Source organism: Chenopodium quinoa, unplaced genomic scaffold (assembly GCF_001683475.1).
Source record: "Chenopodium quinoa cultivar QQ74 unplaced genomic scaffold, ASM168347v1, whole genome shotgun sequence".
NCBI lineage: Eukaryota > Viridiplantae > Streptophyta > Magnoliopsida > Caryophyllales > Amaranthaceae > Chenopodium > Chenopodium quinoa.
In genome coordinates, this window is record NW_018745413.1 from 4,271,922 (window position 1) to 4,294,780 (window position 22,859).

At 33.0% G+C, this 22,859-nt stretch overlaps 1 protein-coding gene and 1 long non-coding RNA gene across 3 annotated transcripts; one reads left to right on the top strand and one right to left on the bottom strand.

Annotated features, from left to right (window-relative positions):
* Positions 1 to 4,736: 4,736 nt before the first annotated feature.
* Positions 4,737 to 11,566, bottom strand: LOC110713440. The gene is made up of 8 exons (XM_021891890.1): positions 10,851 to 11,566; positions 10,632 to 10,758; positions 7,842 to 8,123; positions 7,180 to 7,395; positions 7,011 to 7,103; positions 6,611 to 6,724; positions 6,084 to 6,528; positions 4,737 to 5,005 (listed from the first exon to the last, which is right to left on the bottom strand). Exons 4-7 carry the CDS (start codon positions 7,180 to 7,182, stop codon positions 6,085 to 6,087), a joined length of 654 nt encoding a protein of 217 aa, XP_021747582.1. The 5' UTR covers positions 7,183 to 7,395; positions 7,842 to 8,123; positions 10,632 to 10,758; positions 10,851 to 11,566; the 3' UTR covers positions 4,737 to 5,005; position 6,084.
* Positions 11,567 to 18,337: 6,771 nt separating this feature from the next.
* LOC110713384 lies at positions 18,338 to 21,614 on the top strand. Of its 2 annotated transcripts, XR_002509904.1 has the most exons (3): positions 18,338 to 18,828; positions 20,238 to 20,913; positions 21,059 to 21,614. It is a non-coding gene; the product is annotated as an uncharacterized LOC110713384 (long non-coding RNA). The 2 variants fall into 2 exon arrangements; XR_002509903.1 differs by having other exon boundaries at positions 18,350 to 18,828; positions 20,238 to 21,614.
* The last annotated feature ends 1,245 nt before the right edge of the window (positions 21,615 to 22,859 follow it).

Sequence of the window (22,859 nt, forward strand, 5' to 3'; positions counted from 1 at the left end):
CTTAGTTCCCTCTCTTTTGTACCTCTTACCTCCATCCCTTATGTTTATGTTCTTGATTTGTATTGTTGGGATGTTGAGATGTATTCATGTTTAGCTTGGGGGAACTTCTTTGTATCTCGGTTGCCAATACTTGTTGTTGTTGCTTACCTTGAATTTTATTCGCCTCTTGCATGATGGTTTTTTTTATCTTGGTCTCCAGTCTTGTTGTTGCTTGTTGCTAGTCCCATGAGTTTGTTTTTCCATTGTTGTTGTGATGATTTCCTTGTGATGATGTTGATTATTTCTTGCTCCCTTATATCCAAAACCCTTGAATCCAAATCTTGTAGTTTAGTGCCTTTTAGTTAGTTAGTTGTTTACTTAGTTTTTCTTTCCGTTCCATTTTGGTTTTTGTTAGCCTAGTTTTGCTCAGTTGTTTAGTGTTTTTGTTAGCTTCGTTTAGTTTTACTTTTTAGTATCTTTTTCTTTTGTTTTGAAGTTACTAACCTTTTTCTTTGTTTATAGCTTCTTTTACTTTTCTTGTTCTCATATGGCTTTTTGATGATGCTTACGATTTTGGAGCGCAACGAAGGTGGTTCTTTCTATCACCTTTGTTTATTATGCTAAGCATGGATAGCCCGATGAGACCTTTCTAATTTTTCTCTATACTTTCTTTGGATGCATAGATTAGGTTTAGTTTAGGGGAAGTTGAACGGTTCGAGGATGATTGCTTGTTAACACGTAATGTGTTTGGGATCGTTGACGATGTTGTCATTCGATCACTTGTATGTCGATTGGGATATATGTGTTTAACTTGCTTTCTAGTTCCTTTCTCAATTTTTCCTATTCTTTCTTTATCTATGTCTCTCCTTTTCTTTTCCTTTCCTTTTATTTTTCTTTTCCCTTATTTTTACTTTGTTTTTGTTTTGGTATATGGTATGATTTTGAGGCTTATTTTTCATTTTTGTTTTCCTTATGAATTGGACTTTGTACATTAGACTTTGTCTTTTGCATGAATTTCTTACTAGGTAGTAAAGGTATGCACGGTTTGAGACTATGCTTGGTTAACTCTAGGATAGGTGTATGCTAGGGTAATTGGTTTGAACTAGGAGGATCATGAAGCCGGATTCTACTTGTTTGTGGCATGTTGGTAGTTGCTCCCTATAGTCGATTTGACACCACCAGTGAGTTTTTGCTACATCCATGTGAGGTTCATCGTTTTTTTTTTCAAGCCTTCAACCTATTTTGTATGAGCGGCGTAGATCCTTGACTATTGCAAACCTAATCCATAAAGCTTGATTTATGATTCTTAAACCCGAGACCGAGCTATGTAGGGAGGACAAATGCACCTTTTTCGGGGTGGTATTTTTAATTTTTAGGACAGTTTGTTTAATATTTTTTTTGGGTTTACATTTGCCTTCTTGCAACCATTTGAGCCTATTTCCTTCTTTTCCAGCCACATCTTTAGATCTTTGGCCTTTTGTTTCATTTTCTTTCTTTTCTTGTTTTTGTGAAGCAATTGATCATTCTTGATGGAGTTTGTGGTGATATAGTTGGAATATGTGGTTCCATTGATGCAAGCTTGTGATTATGTTTTCTTTGTGAATAATGGCATATGAGTATGAGTAAAAGCCGTCCTACATTAAAAGAGGCATGGACAAATAGGTGCAATATAAAAAAAAAAGTCGTCCAAATTTAGAAAAAGGCAAGGACAAACCAAAGCTTTACAATAAAAAAAAATAAAAAAAAAACCAAAAAGTTGGAAAAGTGAAAAATTCAAAAACATTTTGATGTATTCTTTTCTCCTTCTAAGCATTGAGGACAATGCTTCATTTAAGCTTGGGGAAGAAGCGTTTACGCTTTGTGACATATTCTTGTGAGTATAGCTTTGAATAAGCTTGGGGGTGTTGTCGTCTTTGTTTGGTGATTTCTTGATCGTGATGTTAAGGATTGATCACCCTTTTGCTTCACTATTTAGGAAAACCACCAAATTTTAAATTTTAGCCTACCTTCACCTTTTATGCCTTACGTTACAACCTTTGGGAAAGCCCTTTCGACCTAGAAGTTGAGTCACTATTCGGGGGAGGGAATCATGGGTCATTGCCTAAGGAAAGGGGATGCATAGTCAAGATTGTCGAGTAGCCTAAATAAATCTCTTTTTCCGGTTCCTTCGAGGAATCAATGGGATGATCGCTAAGGGGAGATTTGAGACTAGTGGGGAGAACGCGGTAAGATCGATTGGGATGAATGTGGATTGTGATGTCTAGTTCCTATGCTTAGCATACCTTATGTTTCAATCAACTTTGGATATCTTGGAACGTGTATACCTTGACTACTTGAGAAAGATTTTCATTCATTTGCATTGTAGTCTCTTTGTAAGTCCATTTCGCAAAGGTTTTGTTTTCCCTTTTCCCTTTTTCTTTTCTTTTTATGGTTTTGCCTCTTGGATGTTGGGAAAGAGTTATTGGTAAAATCTTAGGATACCGTTACGAGAGCATTACTCGTCCTCTAGGGCGATCTAGGGGTTTAAATGGCTTATTGTAGTTAAAAACAACCGTGATTCCTACGACAGTGAATCTTAGTGTATATTCTCATCTTGAGTCTTTCTTTTTCTTTTTGAATAAGTCTTTCATCCTTATTCTTTCTTGCTTTGTTTTGCTCGAGGACGAGCAAAAGTTTAGCTTGGGGGAATTTGATGAGTGTCATTTATGGCACTCATTTGACCTCCTTTAAGATGATTTTCATGCTATTTTATAGCCCTTTTCCTTAGTTTTTCCTTAGTTTTGTTCTTTATTTCGTTAGTTTGTGCTTTCCATAGTTAGTTTCCTTGTTTTGTGCATTTCTTTGTTTATTTGTTCTTTTTCCCTTTTGTTTGTTTGTTTTCGTTTGTTTTTAGGTTATGATCGTGTTTCCAAGGATTCCCGAGCCCTCCTCTCATATTTCTCATCAATTTGGATGCCTCATGTTCGCCTTTTGGAGGAACGCAAAGAGCAAGTCAAGAGATCGGTGCACGTATGCGGTAGGGGCGTCATCTTTGCCATGAACCCACCAAAATGGCCCTTTCAAGACTGCCTACACTAGTGTTCATCATCATCATAAAGACGAGCGCACGAGGATGAGCTTGGACGAAGAAAAGGAGGGGCTCCCCTGCTGCCAGGTGCGGTCGCGCACCTGGGTGGCGCGGGCGCGCCTAGTGTGGGTGTGGGCGCGCCTGCCAGGGCCCCTGTTCCGTACCGTTTTTCTCGCGGCCGCGCCTCTTCTCTGATGCGACCGCGCCTTCCGGGGTTTCTTTTGGGATGATTTAACTAACCCTTCTTTTGTATCTTTCCTATATATAGTTTTTCCTTCTATTTTCGGAGAGAGAAGAATTGGAATAGAATTAGAATCAGTTTTAGATAAAAAAAATTAGAGAGATTTGTAGAGAGAGAAACTCTAGATTTTTAGAGAGAGAATTTCATGGTGGATTGTTGATGATTGAAGATTTCTCCATTTCCTTTGATTTTTGATCAAGTTTGTAAGTATTCCTTTTCTTTAATGCAATCTTTGGTTTGATATTTAGTTTGATTTGAATTGTTTGTTGAATGTTCAAGTTTGATTGATTTGTGTTTGATTTTAGCTTGTTTGATTTGATCATGATGAATTTGTTGCTTAGTGTTGTTTTGATTTTGATTTCAATGGCTAGTGAGTAGATTGCTTGCTAGGGCAACAGTGAAGCATGCATGAGTAATGGATTAAAGCAATTGGGGAAATTGATGGAGTTGACTATGTGATTAAATTGGTTGATGATCATGTGCATGTGTGTGATTAATTAAAGAGTAGCTAACTTTGATTGTTGCACTAGATTGCATTGTAAGTTCGCATTGATAGGGACCATTGATTTGTGGCTTGCAATTATCGATTGAGGTGTCTTGTCATGTTTCCTAGCTAGAGTTTATCGTAGTTGACGCTAGTTAGACCTCTAGGAGAATAGCTTGATATGCTCTCTTGGTTGCATGATTGATTTTCCCTCACATTGCTTGACTTAGTCAATTTGACCTCCCAATTAGTTGAATCCGTTATGATTACATATGGATCCTAGCCCTAGTGCTTATTACATTTGATTTCTTCTCGTTTATTAGTCATCTTTGTCCTAGCATAACATTCACACCCAATCATTACATTTCGGAATAGCTTGACCATAGATAAAAGATAATCGCCCACCATTCCTTTAGGTTCGACCCTCAACTTACCATTATACTTGTGTAGGGGTGTGTTGAGTGTTTACAAATTTTGTTTGGCCTTGGGTAGGGGTTAGTTTCATCGACCTAGTCTCAACCTCGTCAGGCGCCCAAAAACTTTAAATTGACTTTAGTGTTAATTAGATCGAACCTAAGCTCCCAGATACCACTTTGTAACACCCCAATAATTCTCTCTTTGGGGTGTTACAAAGTGGTAAGTCCAAACTATGTAAACACTTGTGATGAGTCTGCTCCCAAATAACCAACTCTCCACTCAAAATCCCACCACCTTGATGCAAGTCAAAACTATGTAAACACCTGTGATAAGTCTGCTCCCCAATATTACAAGTGTAAAGATTGGATCAAAACAGGGTCAAGGTTTCGTAACTTATACATGATACTAAGTTCTCGATCCGTCCTTAAACCACTACAACAAATTCACCTTTGTGCCACGAGTAAAATCGTGGCACAAGTTTAAATTTCTCGTGGCAATGTAGTGTAGCCACGGGAATTTTGAAATTTACTCCCGTGACACAAGAGGCCGTGGCTAGAAAATTTGCCACGGGAAAATGGAGTTGTGGCAAATTTCGATTTTTATGCCATGGGTATGTACGTGGCAAACAAATTCACTTGACATTCAAACATACTTGAATTCGATACCCATACATACAAACATACTAGAAATCAATTGTCTCATTGTCTCATCACTAGCTCACTCTTACTAAAAAAAACACTCAAATCGTTTTGCTAAAGAACAATATATACTCTATACGTACAATGTGACAATATGTCTGCGCTCCGCTCCTTGTCACCTACAATAAATAAATAGATAAATGATCAAGTTAATATGTTTTCAAAAAGAGCACAAAAAAAAAGATATGTTTTCAAAATGAAAAAGTCAAATTGACACAAAATATACAACCATTTACGTTAAGCTCATAAATTATAACTTTCAAATCTTATTAATGCCTCCCCTCATTGCACTAACTGTGTTCATGCACTGCCCACCTCCTGCACAACCCCTAGCCCCTCCCCCCTCCCTGCACCACCTGCACTGCCCCCTTCCTACATTGCACCGCCTAAATACCCTTCCTTCATTTTCCCCTCCTTGCACCCTGCAATAAAACTTATCTCTACACTGCCCCTCCCTGCACCACCCCCATGAACTATAATTCTCCTTACGTTGCTCCCCCATCCCTACATTGTCTCCCCTTCTTGCGCTGCCCCTCTTCCCTGAACCTGCATATACTAAATTACGTATATACTTGTTCATCACAGTGCAAAGAGAAGTACTAAGATTGGTGAGAATCAATTAGGACTGAACAGTTTAAAAACTGAAAAAATATAAATAATGATTTTGTGAATTTACAATTAGGATTGAAAGCAGATTTATATCTTATTTCAAGTTATAAATCTTCTATTTATCACAATGCTAAGATTTGTGAGAATCAATTATAGTACTTAGGATAGCTTAATTGCTTGTTATGTCTAGTGCCTTTTATTTGTTTATTTTTTAGTTTATCTTCAAGTTATGTATTTTAGTAAAGCAAGTCTCTATAAGTAAGTTAACTTCTTGTTGTTAGCTTTGATATGTCATGGATAAAAAAATAAAAAAAAATAAAAAAAAACTCCTGGTACCAAGGTTGATTAACAGGTTTCCAAACAAGTTTTTGATAAATACAGTATTTACAAAATAATACAGCATGTTCTAAGAAAATAAAACATGTTTCAAAAATATATTAGGTTTTAAAAGAATATTTTAGGTTTTAGTAAGGCTTATAAGCCAATCGTAAGAGGTCAAGATTCTTTAGCTTTAAAAAATGTCAACAATCGTATTGAATATAAAAAAAACATTTATAATGCATAACAGGTGAAGATAGCATTACTTACTTCATTCCTTTGAACCTTGACTTCCTAAATCATCAGTATCTGATGAACTTCCTGCTCCAAGAAAATCCAGAAGTTGACTAAACTTTTTCTCCCAAACTGCATTGTTCTCAGCAATTTTTCTGTCCACGTCATTCTTAACAGCTTCCGCCTCTTTTTTGGCATGTTCAACTTCTAATTTAGCTTGTTTTGCTTCTGTTCTAGCATTTTCAGCTTCTTTTCTTGCATCTTCAATTGCTTGATCTGCTTTCTTTTTAACTTCATTCACCTCTTGAGTAAGATCAATTTGAGAGGGCTTTACTTTAAAATGTTGTGTAATACTTCTACCAGGTCCATAAGCTTTCAAAGACCCATGTGTATCTTTGCCAAGCACATCCTGAATAATTTGCTCATCTGTTTTCTCATTAAGACCTTGCTCTCTTTGTTCTTTCAATTTGTTTATCTCATCCTATGAATAAACAATATTAAGTTAGAAGACAAGATAGTAAATGTTAAATGAAAAATAACAAACATAAAATTCATAAACTTACTATTGTATGGGTGTTATTTGCCAAATTTAATGCATTCACAGCCTTCTCAGATTTTCTTGTACGAGTTGCAACCAATACATCAACTCGAGAACACTTCCCGCCATTCTTCTTCCTCTACAAACATTACAGTGTTTTTAGAATCAAATTACACTCCTAATTAATGTACGTTTGTAATCCAGGGAAGGGGTGCTGGTGTGCAAGTAGGGAGGGTACATATGCATGTATGTGCAGGTAGCTGCATCTGGCATCTGGCAGGAGGGGAGAGGGTGGCAGGAGGGTGTCAGGGCTGGTGTGCAGGCAGGGAGGGGGGGTGTAATGAGCCACCTCCTTCCACCATGTTCACACATACAGCAGGTCATAAAATTAAAAGTTAAAACTAGAAAGAATAGTTTTTACATACTATTTCTTGTCTAGTGCGACCAAAGCTTTTAGTGCCGTTATAGTGAGGCATCTCTTGATGTGCCCTACTTTCACTTGCTTTTTTTCTCTTCTCCTACAGTAAAACGGATTTAATCAATAATATATGTTAATTAATAAAAGAATAAAGATATACTATATGTGTATTTTACCATAATCGTCTCTTCACTCTAATAATCAACCAAGAACTTTCATTCGACTTTAGTCAGATGACTAGGCTTATTTTTGAGACGTTCTTCTTTTGTTTTCAAGTTTTTATCATTAAAGTACTTTGATTTCAATTTGCTCCTAGCACCACTAAATAAACGTTGTGCATGTTTTATAACACACTCCCGCCTATTTACAGGGTCATCAATTGACCACTTCTCCTGCAAAAGACAGAAATAAATTAATTAATGCTCATACATCAAGTTGACAATGTTTCATTGTTAATAAGAGAAAGAAAAAAACCTCGTAAACATGTTTATTATGATAGCATATTACCGTGATGCAAGCCCACAAATGGTCTAATGTTTCAGATTTATACTCGTCCCAACATTTAACTTGTACAGAACATACAGCTTTATTTCGAAATTGTTGACCCAAGAAGAACGAAAATAATGAAGCATTATCACCAATAGCAACATCATCATCGTCAAACTCCACATTCAGTTTTTCCCCAGGAGGTAACAAGGTAAGCTTTTTACAATATATCGTTCCTCTTTTTTTTTTTTTAGCAGCACTTGTATCAAGCATAAGCTCATTGGGTAGTGAATTGACGTGACTTGAAACATATTGTCATATATATATGTATTAAGGGATAACAAAATCAAACCTGATGAAATGTTAAGGTCTTCATTCTCTGCTACAGTCATGAGTTCCTCGTCGTTCAATGGTTCAGTATCCAAAGATGCATCTTGAAGTTCAAGTGATTGACCTTTTTGTCGCCCTTCCTCATCATAGCCCCCCTCTGTGGTGTTATTATTCTCCCTTGTCCCTCCAGTTTCTTCATCATATTCTCTTTACATGTATAGAATAAAAAACAAGTCTTTACAGAAGTGTTGAGAAAGGATTGGCTTTGATTGTTGCTGAAACTCTCCGAGTGATGAGATTGAATCTATAGCATCCACAAACTTTCCCATGAGTATGGTTAATTGATATTTTACTAATTAATCACAAAACCTATAACGCACTTCAGTAAACAGAAAAGCAAAGGCCCTTGTCAAAAGAACTTAAAAAGAAACCTAAAATTGTAAACTATTTAAGTATACAGAAGAAAATAAAATTTCATATGCATGGTTACTAAATACTATGAAGAAAAATATATCAAAAAACAAAAATAGATACAAAGTTTGTGGTGTAGTGCATATAGGGCTTGAGATTCTAGATGTTGGCCTGGCAAAAGGTTGGAGTGACTGTTTAGTGCAAGTTTTTGCTAGTTGTGCAGCATACTAAGAAGCATTTGAAAAAAGCAAATATTTAAGTTGGATGTCAGCTCTTCACTACATAGACCAAATGCTAGAATTTTATTTTTTGCAATTGATCTAGGGCTTTGTTAATTTGTTTCAATAATTATAAATGATTTAGGATTTTGTTCATTTTAGCTTTTGGAATTGCGAATATACGGAATATTTGAATCATGGGTATACGGAGTATTTGACTTGTGAGTTTATAGAGTATTTGATGCTTGAATCTTGAATTTCAATAGTTTGATCTGTGGATGTATTGTGAATATTATATTAGTTGTCATATAATTTTGATTTTTTAGGTATATATTTGTTTGGGTACATTTTGATTGATTTCTTGATTGTGGTATAGGTATATTTTGATCAGTTTTGGGTTTCTTTTGATTGAATAAGCTTGAATTTGTTGCTGTGCTTCCATGCAGTGCACCCCTGTTGCTGCTACTTTTTCTCTGCCGTAGCTGCTGCTTTTGATATGCTGTAGCTGCTGCTTTTGCTCTGCCAAGATTACGGGCAGGTGTGGCTTTAAGCCTATGCTTGGAGTATTCTTGCTGAAGCCATTGGCAAGATTGGGGCTGATGGTGTTATCTCTATTGAGTCACTCTCAACCTCAAAAACTTACATAATTATTGAAAAGGGAATGAACAATTGAAATAATCGGGCGTTTGATTAAATTAGTTGGGGTATTTTCTTTCTGAATTTTTAATTGTGGTGGTTTCTTTCTGAATTTTTAATTTCTGTCTGGAATGAAAGTGATTAGTGAAATTTGGTGGATATCTGAATCTTGGACAAAATTACGCGTTGAATTGGTGTTGTTCATGTTCATGTAATGCTAAATTGAGCTGATTTTTTTTGTGACAGTGGCTTAAGTTGCAAGCAAATATTTCTTTTTGTTCTTTCTTGGTCTTGTATAGAATTGGGTTGCAAGAAAATTGAGCTGATTTGTATGCTAGATGATTGCTTTATTATATAGCATTGGGTTGGATACTGTAACTCTTTAAGAGCAGTTGTGAACTCGACTTTCAAACTAGGAGTGTTAAGGGTAGCTATCTACTTAGATTAGCGTACAGTTCTAGCATCTAAATCAGACTCTATATGCTAAATCAGACTCTGTGAAGTAGCTGTTTCAGCAGGTGAATGCATCTTTTTTTAGATTCTTAAGTTCATTTTCCTGCCCCCACCCCATTCCCTATATGTAATTCAGAAAGAAAAAGTAAGAAAAGTGTAAATTTTTCCTAGTTATTAATGAAAATGTTTTAATTTATATATATATATATATATATATATATATATATATATATATATATATATATATATATATATATATATATATATATATATGTTGTTTGCTGACCATTTTAGAGGAAAACAAAGCAAAAAAAAAAAAAAAAGTTTTAACTCTCTAAGTCGAAGTCATGCTTATCAACTGCTAATACTTTTATTGTAAAAGGCGAAGATGAGAAAACAATAACTATAGTAACACACGTTGTAACAACAATAAAGTCATGCAATGGATCAGCAGGAGCAGGCGCAAGAATACAGGAGCAGGGCAGCGGTAACATCAATTTGGGAAGCAACAAAAAAGAAGACAGAGCAACAAAAGAGAACAAAACTAATTATTTTACTGTTTTATTAGTTTACAGCAAGATTACTTAGTCTATAGCAAGTCACTAATCGATGATCCCTTTTTCCAGGAATTAGGAAAACTTCCTCTTTGCTACACCTGACCTAGCCCCTGCAACTTTGCCCCTACCTCCCTGCACATGCCCCAACACCCTCGAACCTACAACTGCCCCCCTGTCTACACATGCACCTACCCACTCTCTTCACAAGCACCTGCCCCCTTTCCCCTACCTACTTGCAGCACACTCATTCCCCTACCTAACTAAAGCTAAATTTGTGTTCTTTTAATTTCTATTATCGGCTTTAGCAAATCAGCTTATCTATTCCAATACTGCTACAAAACTAAAATGAAACATTCAACCAAAGAGAGCTTAGATCTTTTAAATTTCCAATACTGCTAGTCTGCTACGAAACTAAAATGAAACATTTAACCAAATAAAGCTTAGATTTTTCAAATAGCTCTCTGAACCAATTAGAAAGGAACCAATAAAATCAAATTGAAAGTAATAAGCTAACAACCAAATTCAAGAATGAAGTACCTTTTTCTAAGATATCCATGGCCATTGTTTCTTGTGCTTTCTTGTTCGTCTTTAGAAACTTTTTCACTGACATTGGTGGAATGAAATTGCCTTTTTTGTTTCCTCCTCTCAAATGTCTTATGTTAGCCTGATACAAATTTATTAACAAAAAATAACAAGAACTATAGAGGTTGATTATATTTAAACTTAATAAATCATACTTATAAGTTCAAATTATACCTTTCTTGTAAACCTAATTTGAGGTTCTATTTCACGTTCCTGAACCTCAAGCTCATCATTTGTGGGAACATATTCATCATCTTCCACGCTAGCATTTTTTTTTCTTTTTTTTCTTTTTTTTGTCCCTTCAACCAAGCTTGACAAAGAGGATGCGATTCGTTTCATGCCCAACGACTTGAGTCTGTTTTTGTTGGTTTCTATTGTAAGAAGCCTCTTTTTTTCATACTCATTCATCTGCATTTACAAAAGTTAAAAAAAATAGGGTTAGACAATTTTACAATTGCAGAAATGTAAAGCACATTGACTGCCTAATCTCATCAACTACCATCCACTACATCCCTAATGCAAAGATGCTGCCACCTACTATACACATGGTGTACAAGTGCTGTGAAATAATATTGACCATTTATCAATAACTATTCATAAAACAAAGGCATCCTGACATATATCTATTCAAATAAGCCAATAAAAAACACGAATGCAAAGTGTGAAAAAATAAGTAATTATAGCTACAAAGGTTTTTCAGAAACTCATGGATATATGTATCAACAGATACAATTCGTGCTTAAAAAACAAAAACAAATGCTTTTCTTCTTCCAATTTTCATCCCTCTTTGGCAATTTCATTGTTTTACCAAATTTCATGCCTTCAAGGTCCTTTAGTTGTTCTAAAATCTCATTGGAAGATAATTTTCTAGGAGGACTTCTTTTTTCTACTTTCCCGTTGAAGGATTTATTATCTCTCCATTTATGATCGGTAGGTAAAATTGACGATTGTCCATGTACCAACATTTCTCCTGATTTGGTAGCCGAGCAGAGCTAGTTTCTTTCATACAATGAGGACATGCTTTATAGCCTTTGGTAGACCACCCAGATAAGTTTGCATACGCAGTAAAATCATTTATGGTCCATAACAATGAAGCACGCATTTGAAAGAACTCGTTCCTTGAAGCATCATAAGTCTGAGCTCCATTTTCCCACAATTCTTTTAACTCCTCGATTAATGGTTGCAAATACACATCAATGTTATTTCCCGATCCACTTTTCCCTAGAATTAACAAAGATAGTATTGTGTAAGGTTGTTTCATACACATCCATGCAGAGAGATTGTACACAACAACCACTACTGGCCATATACTATAGTCATTTCTAAGCCCGCCAAATGGATTAAATCCATCACTTGCTAAACCCAACCTAACGTTACGAGTCTCTGCAGAAAAAGTAGGATATTCTTTATCTAAATTCTTCCAAGCTTCACTATCTGCTGGGTGTCTAAGTACTCCATCATCTTCTCGTTTATCAGAGTGTCACCGCATCTCATTTGCTGTTTTGGACGACATGAATAGCCTTTGCAACCTCAAAGTTAGTGGGAAATAGCGTAACACTTTAGGAGAAGCTTTATCACGCTTAGTATCGCATATGGAACACTTTTCAAGGTTAGTATTCTCTTTCGAAAATAGCATACAATCATTTTCACATGCTTCTATTTTTTCATAATCGAAACCAAGATTAGTAATCTTCTTACGTGCTTCATAATAATTTGATGGCAAATCAGCACCTTTAGGCAAAGCATTTTTGAACATATGAAGCATACTAGTAAAAGCTTTATTAGTCATGCCATCCATACATTTGATTTGGAATAACTTCAAAATGAATGACAAATTAGAGAATTCATTACACCCGGGGTATAAAGTTTGTTGAGCATCTCTCATCAAATTTTCAAACATTTTTGCCACTTTTGTATCCTTTTTATATCTAGGTTGATCAAACTCATTAGGTTGTTGCTCCTCATCTAACATGTCATCTATGTCATCATTATTAGAGACTCCGAGACTAAACCTGTCATGGATCATTCTAAATATATCATTATGAGCACTATCTCCCAAATCATTTCTACTTTTCTTTTGTGGGGGTTTGAATTCTCCATGATAGATCCAACGAATATAAACTTGCACGATTCCATTCACTATCAAGTCGGTGTAAACTTCGTCCCTTGTTTTATGTGGACCATTGTTGCATCGATTACAAGGGCAAGGTACCTTCTTTTCCTCCTCTCCTAAATCACTATTTGTTTCTAAGTCACCAAAAGCAAATTAAAGAAAGGAATTAACTCCATTTATATATAGATTGTCTGTCCTATTAGCTCACCTCATCCACTCTAACCTCTTTTGAACTTCCGGAGTATCCATGTGAAAATAAAAGCTATGAATGCAAAGAGAGCTAGTTATTAAAAAAATTGAAAAGTGATAATAATAATAAAAAAAAATTAATAATAATTACTCAGTAGTCATACATAATTCACGACGGCTAGAACGCCATATTGCCAACTGAATTTGTCGGGTTTCTGTATACATCAATACATGCAATTATTCTTCAAATTTTACAATAAATTATTGTACCTTTCTGCCTTTTTTTCTTGTCTATCTTTTGTTATACATCTGAATATACTTTTACAGACAAAATTCCAAGTGTATTCTCTCAAGAACCAATTTTCTAGAGGTAAAGTCCTTTTTCCCCTTATTGCTGACACTGATAAATTGCAAAATTCCAAAGAGGGAGCTTCAAATTCATGGTTCAACCTTCTAAAAAATTGGCCTTTAATGTCAACTATCATAGTATATTGTTTTTTCCTGCTACATGATATGGCATATACTGAGGTAATATGGAATATCTAGCGACATAAAGACATCATTGGAAATATCAGCTTCAGATTTTAACATGATTTGACTGTGAAATTTGATTTTTTTTTTTTTCTTTTCCCCTCAGATATTCTCGTTATGGACTGTAAGTCCGAAGTATATTAAAGGATTGAGTTTATCAACTGATTTGAGGATATTGATCATATTTTGTCCAAGAATTGATCTTCTGAGCGTTAGTCGAATCTTCGAATTAGGGTCCTTCGAACGAACGGTTATGATACTTCAGCAAACAAGGTTTCTGAATTTTTTTTTTAATAGGAAGGTTTCTGATTTTTGAGGGGAATTTTGTGGTTTTGCTAAAGTTTTTAATAAGTGGCGGCTAATTAAAAAGAAATTAAGCGCCTAATCAATTTTGGGATTTGTGAGGGGGGTAATGTTTGTGAGATGTTTTTGTTTGGGGTAATTAGCTACGTACCTAATCTGTGAACTATTTTTTTTAATAGGGTAACTATTAAGATTAAGTGATACTTTATATAAGTATCATTATAAGTGTATAACATAATGAGCTTATGTCCTTTTTAATCTTTTTTGTGTTTTGTTGATCTGTGTTTGTTTTATTTTTATTTAATTTTAAGTGCTTAATTCTATTTTTTTTATTACACATGTATGATTATTCATTATTACATTAATTATACTACCTTCGATTTTTAGTAGTTGCAACTTTGGAATAATTTATATCTCGATAATAATGCTTCAAACTTACAACTAATTCGAAGGTGGTATATATATATATATATATATATATATATATATATATATATATATATATATATATATATATATATATATATATATATATATATATGGGATCATGTGAGAACCCATGCCTTAGGTGAGAACCATTTTAAAATGAGAACTCATCTAACACCATTCATTTTTATTAGATGAATGGTTCAGATTTATTGTTTCATTAGTGGGAATTCACGTGGGCCACCTTCATTAATTGTAATGATTGTTTGTATTTTTTTTTTTTAATTTTTGTGCATTGGGACACAAAATCTGCCAAAAGTTGTCATTATTATATGCTTTTTATTATTTATTGCATTGAAACACGTTACGTTAAAATGTAGTTGAAGTGTACGTCGTTAATGATGTTTCGTAAAATATATCAAGTGTTTCAATTTATAATATTAATGTTTCATATATATTATTGCTTGTTTCATACAGTTGGGCTCTATATGAACTAGGTGTACTGTGATTTCTTATACCTTATCTGATGTTTCAAAAAATATACCTTATGTTTCATTTTATAGTGCTTATGTTCCATAAAATATATGTGTTGTTTCATATACTAATGATATTATTTTATACATAAAAATCATTGATATTTCATATAATATTTTATTCGAATATTATTTATATTGTTCCAGAAATTTGCACTATTGTCTCATAAATATTATACATTGTTCCATACCATATGTGTGAAATGTATCAATGACTGAAATGCATGTTCCCAAGAAAATTAAAAAAGCATGTACCAATGACTGAAATGCGTGTTCCCAAGAAAATGCATGGGAAATTGATAATTAATCTCAGCCATCCATTAAGTGTAGTTGGTGTCATTAATGATGTTTCGTAAAATATATCAAGTGTTTCAATTTATAATATTAATGTTTCATATATATTATTGCTTGTTTCATATAGTTGGGTTCTATATGAACTAGGTTTACTGTGATTTCTTATACATTATTGATGTTTTAAAAAACATACCTTATGTTTCATTTTATACTACTTATGTTCCATAAAATATATGTATTGTTTTATATACTAATGATATTGTTTTATACGTAAAAATCATTGATGTTTCATATAATATTTCATTTGAATATTATTTATATTGTTCCAGAAATATGAACTATTGTCCCATAAATATTATACATTATTCCATACCATATGTGTGAAATGTACCAATGACTGAAATGCGTGTTTCCAAGAAAATTAAAAAGCATGTACCAATGACTGAAATGCGTGTTCCCAAGAAAATGCATGGGAAAGTGATAATTAATCTCAGCCATCCATTATGTGTAGTTGGTGTACGTTAATATGTTTCGTAAAATATATCAAGTGATTCAATTTGTAATATTAATGTTTCATATATTATTGCTTGTTTCATATAGTTGGGCTCTATATGAACTAGGTTTACTGTGATTTCTTATACCTTATTGATGTTTCAAAAAACATACCTTATGTTTTATTTTATACTACTAATGTTCCATAAAATATATGTATTATTTCATATACTAATGATATTGTTTTATGCGACAATAGTTCATATTTCTGGAACAATATAAATAATATCCGAATGAAATATTATATTATGTATAAAACAATATCATTAGTATATGAAACAATACATATATTTTATGGAACATAAGTAGTATAAAATGAAACATAAGGTATGTTTTTTTAAACATCAATAAGGTATAAGAAATCACAGTAAACCTAGTTCATATATAGCCCAACTATATGAAACAAACAATAATATATATGAAACATTAATATTATAAATTGAAACACTTAATATATTTTATGAAACATCATTAACGTACACTTCAACTACATTTTAACTTAACGTTGACAACACAATTCAATGTAACATTACATTTTTTAATTGAAACAGCGACAAGTCTTTTTGAAACAATAATAACATCTTTTGAAACATCTCAAAATTATTCCTTTAATACAATAAAATAAGTAATTAATACTGTTCCAATTGGATGATATGCCCGTTATTGTCAATACAATTTATATTGTTCCAGAAATATGAATTATTGTCCCATAAATATTATATATTGTTCCATATATAAGAACTAGTGTTCCAATTACATGATATGCCCCTAGTTTTCGAATTTTAAATATGTCGTTCCAGAATTTTCAACTATTGTATCACATACAGATTTGCTCTTTTTTTGCACTACTTCGAAAATTCTACCAAAAAAATATCAAACGAACTCTAAAAATTCAGAAATTTTGTATGCTTATTCTACACAAAAAAATAAGCAGATTCAAAAAAAGAATCGCTTCAAAAGGGTTTTTTATGAGAGAGAAATCTTCATTTGAAATCCGTCTTTCCAGATTTGCTCCTTTTTTGCACTACTTCGAAAATTCTACCCAAAAATATATCAAACGAACTCCAAAAATTATGAAATTTTGTATGCTTATTCTACACAAAAAAATAATCAAATTAAAAAAAAATCGCTTCAAAAGCTTTCTTTATGAGAGAGAAATTTTCATTTGAAATCTGCCTTCATTTCTCTCTCTTCAATGGCTAAATTAAAATGAAACCAGATTTTCCATTTTCTCTCTCTTCAATGGCTGAATCTCTTGGTTTTATAGTACATAAATCGGTGTTTCAATGCAGAAAATAAGGAAAAAAAAAAAGTAAAAAACATGTACTAATGACTGAAATGCGTGTTCCCAAGAAAATGCATGGGAAAGTGATAATTAATCTCAGCCATCCATAATCTCAAAATTGATGGTGTAAGATTGGTTCTTATTTTAAGAGGGTTCTCACCTAAGGGGTGGGTTCTCACATGATCCCTCCCATATATATATATATATATATATATATATATATATATATATATATATATATATATATATATATATATATATATATATATATATATATATATATATATATATATATATATATATTCAAAGAATGTAGTATATATTGTTCCTCTAGAAAAAAAAGTAAAAACTATATATATATATATTATAAAGGTGCTTATTAATAAAAAAAAATTAAAAAACAAAATTACTTATTTAAGGAGTTACTTGATCGGTCAAAGGTTACTATTATAACTAACTTATAACCAACTGAGTAACCCATGAATAACTAACCCCTAACAGACCAGATAACCCTTGAATAAATAACCCCATAATAAGTATCCTCGAAATATAAAAGTAATGACTGAAATTTGATTATTGATAAAATGTTAATTGTGTTAACTTCCGACAATAAGTACACACAATACTACGGAGTATATAATTACTAACTATTACATTATCATGTAACTAGAGTGGACAACACGAGTATTTGGGTCAAGTTTAGATCTAGTTATTGTATGTGGGTTACAAGTAACTGATGTAAGACCATGTTAATTACTTTAGAAACGTTTGTTTTATATTTAATCTTCATAGTTGAGACCAACAAGAACCATATGTATTAGAACATTTAGAATTGAAGTTTAATAATATTTCCTTACATTTAATAATCAATTTTTTTAAAAAATATATTGTGTGAATATCATTTTAGCTTAATTTCAATTTAGTTCATTTCAGCTCCAATCAGTTTAGTTCAGTTCAGTTCAGTCAATGCGGTTCTGTTTTGGATTAGGTTTATCAATTTCGAGTTATAATGGGTTCAAATAACAAATGGGTTGGTTCTGGTCGGTTAAAATTATCGGGTCATTATCATCAGTTCAAGTCATAAAAGTTGAATGGGATTCTCTTAGCAATTCCCATTAAAGTTGACTAACAAATAAGATTATTAGAGTAATTTTATCTTATTTTAAAAGCATGTTTTAACAACCTAATTCTAATTATTTTTTATCATGACAAACTCATAATAAGGGTATTCAATTCGAGATAAGCTACTTGAATTCAAATTTAATACGATAAGCTATGTAATAGTTTAAAACTAATCGAGCTATCAGCTGTGTAATAGTTTAATCTTTAGTATAGCTCACTTGATGTGCAGTTTTGCAACTATGCTCATATATATATTTATACTATTCAATTATATATTTATATATTACAAGACCACAAAACTAATGTAATAAATTTATTAGCAATTCAATTCTTATATTTATTTATTGATAATTGTAATATAGAATTATAATTTTACAAATGGAGTTGTTGGGATTTGTAAATACCTAGAATTGCTAATCTTAAAATACAAAAATTTAATTTAATTTTACAAAGCTACAAGTGAAAATTAGGAGGGAAACTTACCTCCTTAATTTGATAAAGCATATAATTTGATAAAAAAAAATTTGTGGGAAAATTACCTCCAACAAAATTTGTGGGAAAATTACCTCCAAATATTTATCAACTAGTGAAAAATTCCCTCCAACAATAAAAAAATAAAGATCGTAAAAAATAAATAAATAAAATCTTACTCCCTCCTGTTCTTCGGTTCTCTACTACATTCTCCATTTTCCATTCTCCATTCTCTAGTGTCTACCGATTTCTAGCGTTTTCTCCATCAGCTTTCCACGGTCTCCATTCGGGTGGCTTCCTCTCTTGATTTCCTCCATTGAAACAACTTTTAAGGTAAGATATTGCTTCTTTATCTATTTATCCTACATCAATTTTCACAATATAGGGTTAATCAATCTCGTTAATTTGATGATAATAATATGAAATTTAGGGTTTTATCTTGTTAATTTGATGCTAACAATTTCACAATCTAGGGTTTGTATCTTTAAATTATTCATCCTTATATATTCTCCTAAGTGTCAACTGAGTTAATTTCAAATTTTTCCCATACTTCAAATATAATTTTTCAGTGCAAAACCACGAATGAAATTGAGTCAATTCAATCAAATAGCACAAATGAGATTGTTTGTAATTGGATGTTTTGAAATTGATTTTATTGATATTCAATCAATACACGAATTAAGAGCAAATTTACCAATAGGCTCTTTCTTTTCTAATTTGTTTTTCAATCTATTGAAAGTAGCAAAACGAATTAATCTTCTTCCTCTCTCCTATTTTTTTCATTGTATGATAAATCTGGAAAATGATCATATTGAATTAATGGTTTCAACGATCAGATTGTTTTGGATGGTTGGTTCTAATTTTTTGCATTTTCTTGCTGTAGATTATCTGAGTGTTTGTTTCTCTCATTTTATTTTTTACCAATTTTGTTATGTTTGGTGTTTGTTACACCATAATCATGGATTATATTGGTAGTGGTAGAAGCAGATTATTTAGTCCTAAAATTGATGCTATAAACCATCATGGATTATCATGGATTATCTCTACCTTTGATCCTTAATTCGTGTCCACATTGTTCTCCATTTTGTTAAGCTTTTGCATAGTTTAATAACTATGACATGTATTAAATTAGCTGCTGTTAGTATTACTCAGACTAGTATGGTTTGGTTGGATATAGGACCTTTATGCTTTGTTGCTTGTCTTAAAAAATCATAATGCATCATAATTTGAGCTATTCCTTTTTATGTTAATTTTGATTGCTAAAATAGTTTACAATAAAGGTAGTTCAACTCTTATGAAGGAGTCATATAACGATAAATTATTGTGGGAAGTAAGAAACTAAGAACGTTAGTCTTCTTTTCAAAGGTATGCTTAAAATTGGAATTCTAGAGAGGGGCTTTCTGTGACAACCACAACTCATATATGCTATGTGTTAGGTTTAATGTTTTAATATATGCTGCCAAAGTCATTTTTTAATCTGATTTATTTTCACTTACCATTCTAAATTTGTATATATTTTCTTTAATTAAAAGTGGGAATGGGTTGATAAAAGGGGATGAGGTTAAGACTATAGACGATATGAGACATTGCTTTATATATGAGCTTTTGTATTCTACTGCTGGTGTTTCTGAACTACCATCGGGTTATTTTTATTCACATGTGTCATCCTTCGATTCCTTTCCCAAAATCTTAGTTCTGTTGTAAATCATATATGAATCTGGCCCCTATTTTTCACTTTACAGAATTTTGGCAGTTGAATCATGGGGCAGCCTCAAATGGCCGGAGGTGATAGGGCTAGTGTACCTACACCAGATAAATGACCAACAATGCCCTAGCTTACCTGAAGGCAGTGAAGAAATTGTTCCCGGAGAAGGAGAAATATGATAAATTCATCAGGACATTACGAGGCAATAAGCTGGAACATTGGTGTTTTAATTCAGCCTAAGATGCAGTTCTAATATGTTTCTGAATTATGTAGCCTATCAATTCTAAACATCAGTTCTGATTATCAGCTCTGAAATCAGATCTGAATTATAGTTCTAAAGTTCATTTCAAGATATCAGTTCTGTTTTTTAGTTGTGAAATCAGTACTAAATTTCAGTTCTGAAATTAGTTTTGAAATTCAGCTCTGAAATAAGTCCTGATAATTATTTTTAATTTAGTTCTGAGACGGTGTTCTGAAATTAGTTGAGAGATTGTGATTTGAAATTAGTTCTGAAATTCAATTCTGAATTTCATGGTTGGTTCATTTCAGGAGTGCTATATTGTTGGGTCTTTTACGAAAACAAGTTGGTTTCTGCTACAATGGCTACTCAGATGAGCAAGAACCGAAAGTTCGGTTCTGATGGTGTCATTTACGCTGAACTAAATAAAGTTTTAAGTAGAGAACTCACTGAAGATAGCTACTCTGGTGGCAAAGTTAGGGTTACTCCTATGTGCACGTAGATCATCATTAGGGCTACTTATATCCAGAATCTTCTTCGTAATTTACCCCTTTTGTGTTTTGGATTCGATTTTTTCAATTCTTTGTTTCTGATTTTGTTATTTTGATTGATTGTATTAGGTGAGAAGGGAAGAAGGATTAAGGAATCCTGTTTTTTGAAGATGGATGACTCTGATGTAGCAAACTTTATAGCCATTTGCTGGGCTATTTGTGGTGCTAGGAACTCTCAGATCATGGAGGGGGAGTGTAAGGACTATGGGGAAGTGCTGAGCTATGCTATAAAGACTAGAAATTCCAAGCCTGGTTTCTGCTGTGCTGCCGCTGTTGGTTCAGGGAAGCACTAGACGAAAATATCAATTGGCCACCGGTTCAAAACCCGCCTATGCCACCGGTTTTGAACCGGTGGTCATTTGGGGGGTGGCAATAAACTGAAGCAAAGCCACCGGTTCAAAACCGGTGGCAAAATCAAGTATTGCCACCGGTTAACCGGTGGCAATAAGCCTTCCCGCAATTTTTTTTATTTGTATTAATAACTATTGCCAGCGGTTAATCGGTGGCAATAATGCCCTAAAAAAGCAAAAAAAAAAAAAAAAAATATTTGCATTTTTTTCAATTAAAATGTAGCAGAAACATATTTACATGCATAATATACATAAAACACGTATATATTCGTCAATATTTAAGTAATTGTACACTTTTTAAGAGTGAAAAACTAAATTAATAACTACAAATAAATTACTCGTACAACAATTCCAATTTAAAAGAACTAAATTAATCAAATTACACAAAACTAAAATCGATTAAAAATAAAATAAATTACAATATAAATAAAAAAAACAATATTCTTCATCTTGATTTTTCGATTCGATTTAAGATCTAAATCAATAATATTCCCGCATCAATCAAAACAAAAAAAAAAAACCGATTAAAATAAGCCGCGCAAGAAGGAGACGAAGGTGAAGAGAAAGAGAATAACAATTGAAATGCAAAAACCCACAAAAATAAAAACAAAAACAACTGAAAACCCAGAAAATCAATAACTAGTAATTAAACAAAAACCCAGAAGAAAAATTAAACAAAAATAAAAACAAAATCCCAAAAATAAGTAAAAAAAACCGAGGAAAAAAAAACCAAGAAATTGATTCACGAACTCAAAAAACAAAAACCCAGAATTAAAATTGATTAAAATCGATTAAAAATCAAATTAAAATCGATTAAGAAACTCAAACAATTCCAAAAACGATTAATTAAACCCAGAAAAATCAATCAGTTAAACCCAACAAAATTCGATTAATTAACCAAGAAAAATCGATTAATTAAACACAAACCTCATGCATGTCTTCGTGGTGCATGTCTTCGTGGTTTATTGTTGCGGTGGTGGTCTTGGTGATGGTGGAAATGAAAGAGAAGGAGACATCGAAGGAGAATTGTTAAGCAAAGATTGAAGAAGGAGATTGAAGAAGGAGATCGAAGAAGAAGGAGATGAGAACAGAGAAGACTATCGAATTGAAAGAGAAAGAAAAGAGGGGGAGAACAGGAGATAGAGAGAGGAGAGGGGAGAGTAGGAGAGAGGAAGAGCGGCTGAGAGGACGAGGTAGGGTTTGGTTGTTTATAAGGGGGGCTTTTTTTTTTAATTGATTATTGCCACGGGTTCAAACCGGTGGCCTTTACCATTTATGCCACCGGTTAGTGAATTAGCCTATCCCGCCCATTTTTTAAGCCACCGGTTTTCGAAAACCGGTGGCCATAGAGCGGTGCCTTTTTGTATTTTTCTACTAGTGAAGGCTGTTGTCGATTGGACAACATATGCAGGACTCTTAAAGGTTAATGTTGATGCTGCCTTTGTAGGTGACTTTGGGTGTGGTTTGGGGTAGTGATCAGGGATGTTTTTGGTGCTGTTATGGCTGCAGGGGTCCATCAG

Bases quoted from the DNA above. Each gene is read 5' to 3' on its own strand.
- LOC110713440 (XM_021891890.1), bottom strand. The intron at 6,725-7,010 runs GTATGTAAAAAC...TAATGTTTGTAG, and splicing joins GTCGCACTAGACAAGAAATA to AGGAAGAAGAATGGCGGGAA. The intron at 6,529-6,610 runs GTAAGTTTATGA...GTTTATTCATAG, and splicing joins CAAATAACACCCATACAATA to GATGAGATAAACAAATTGAA.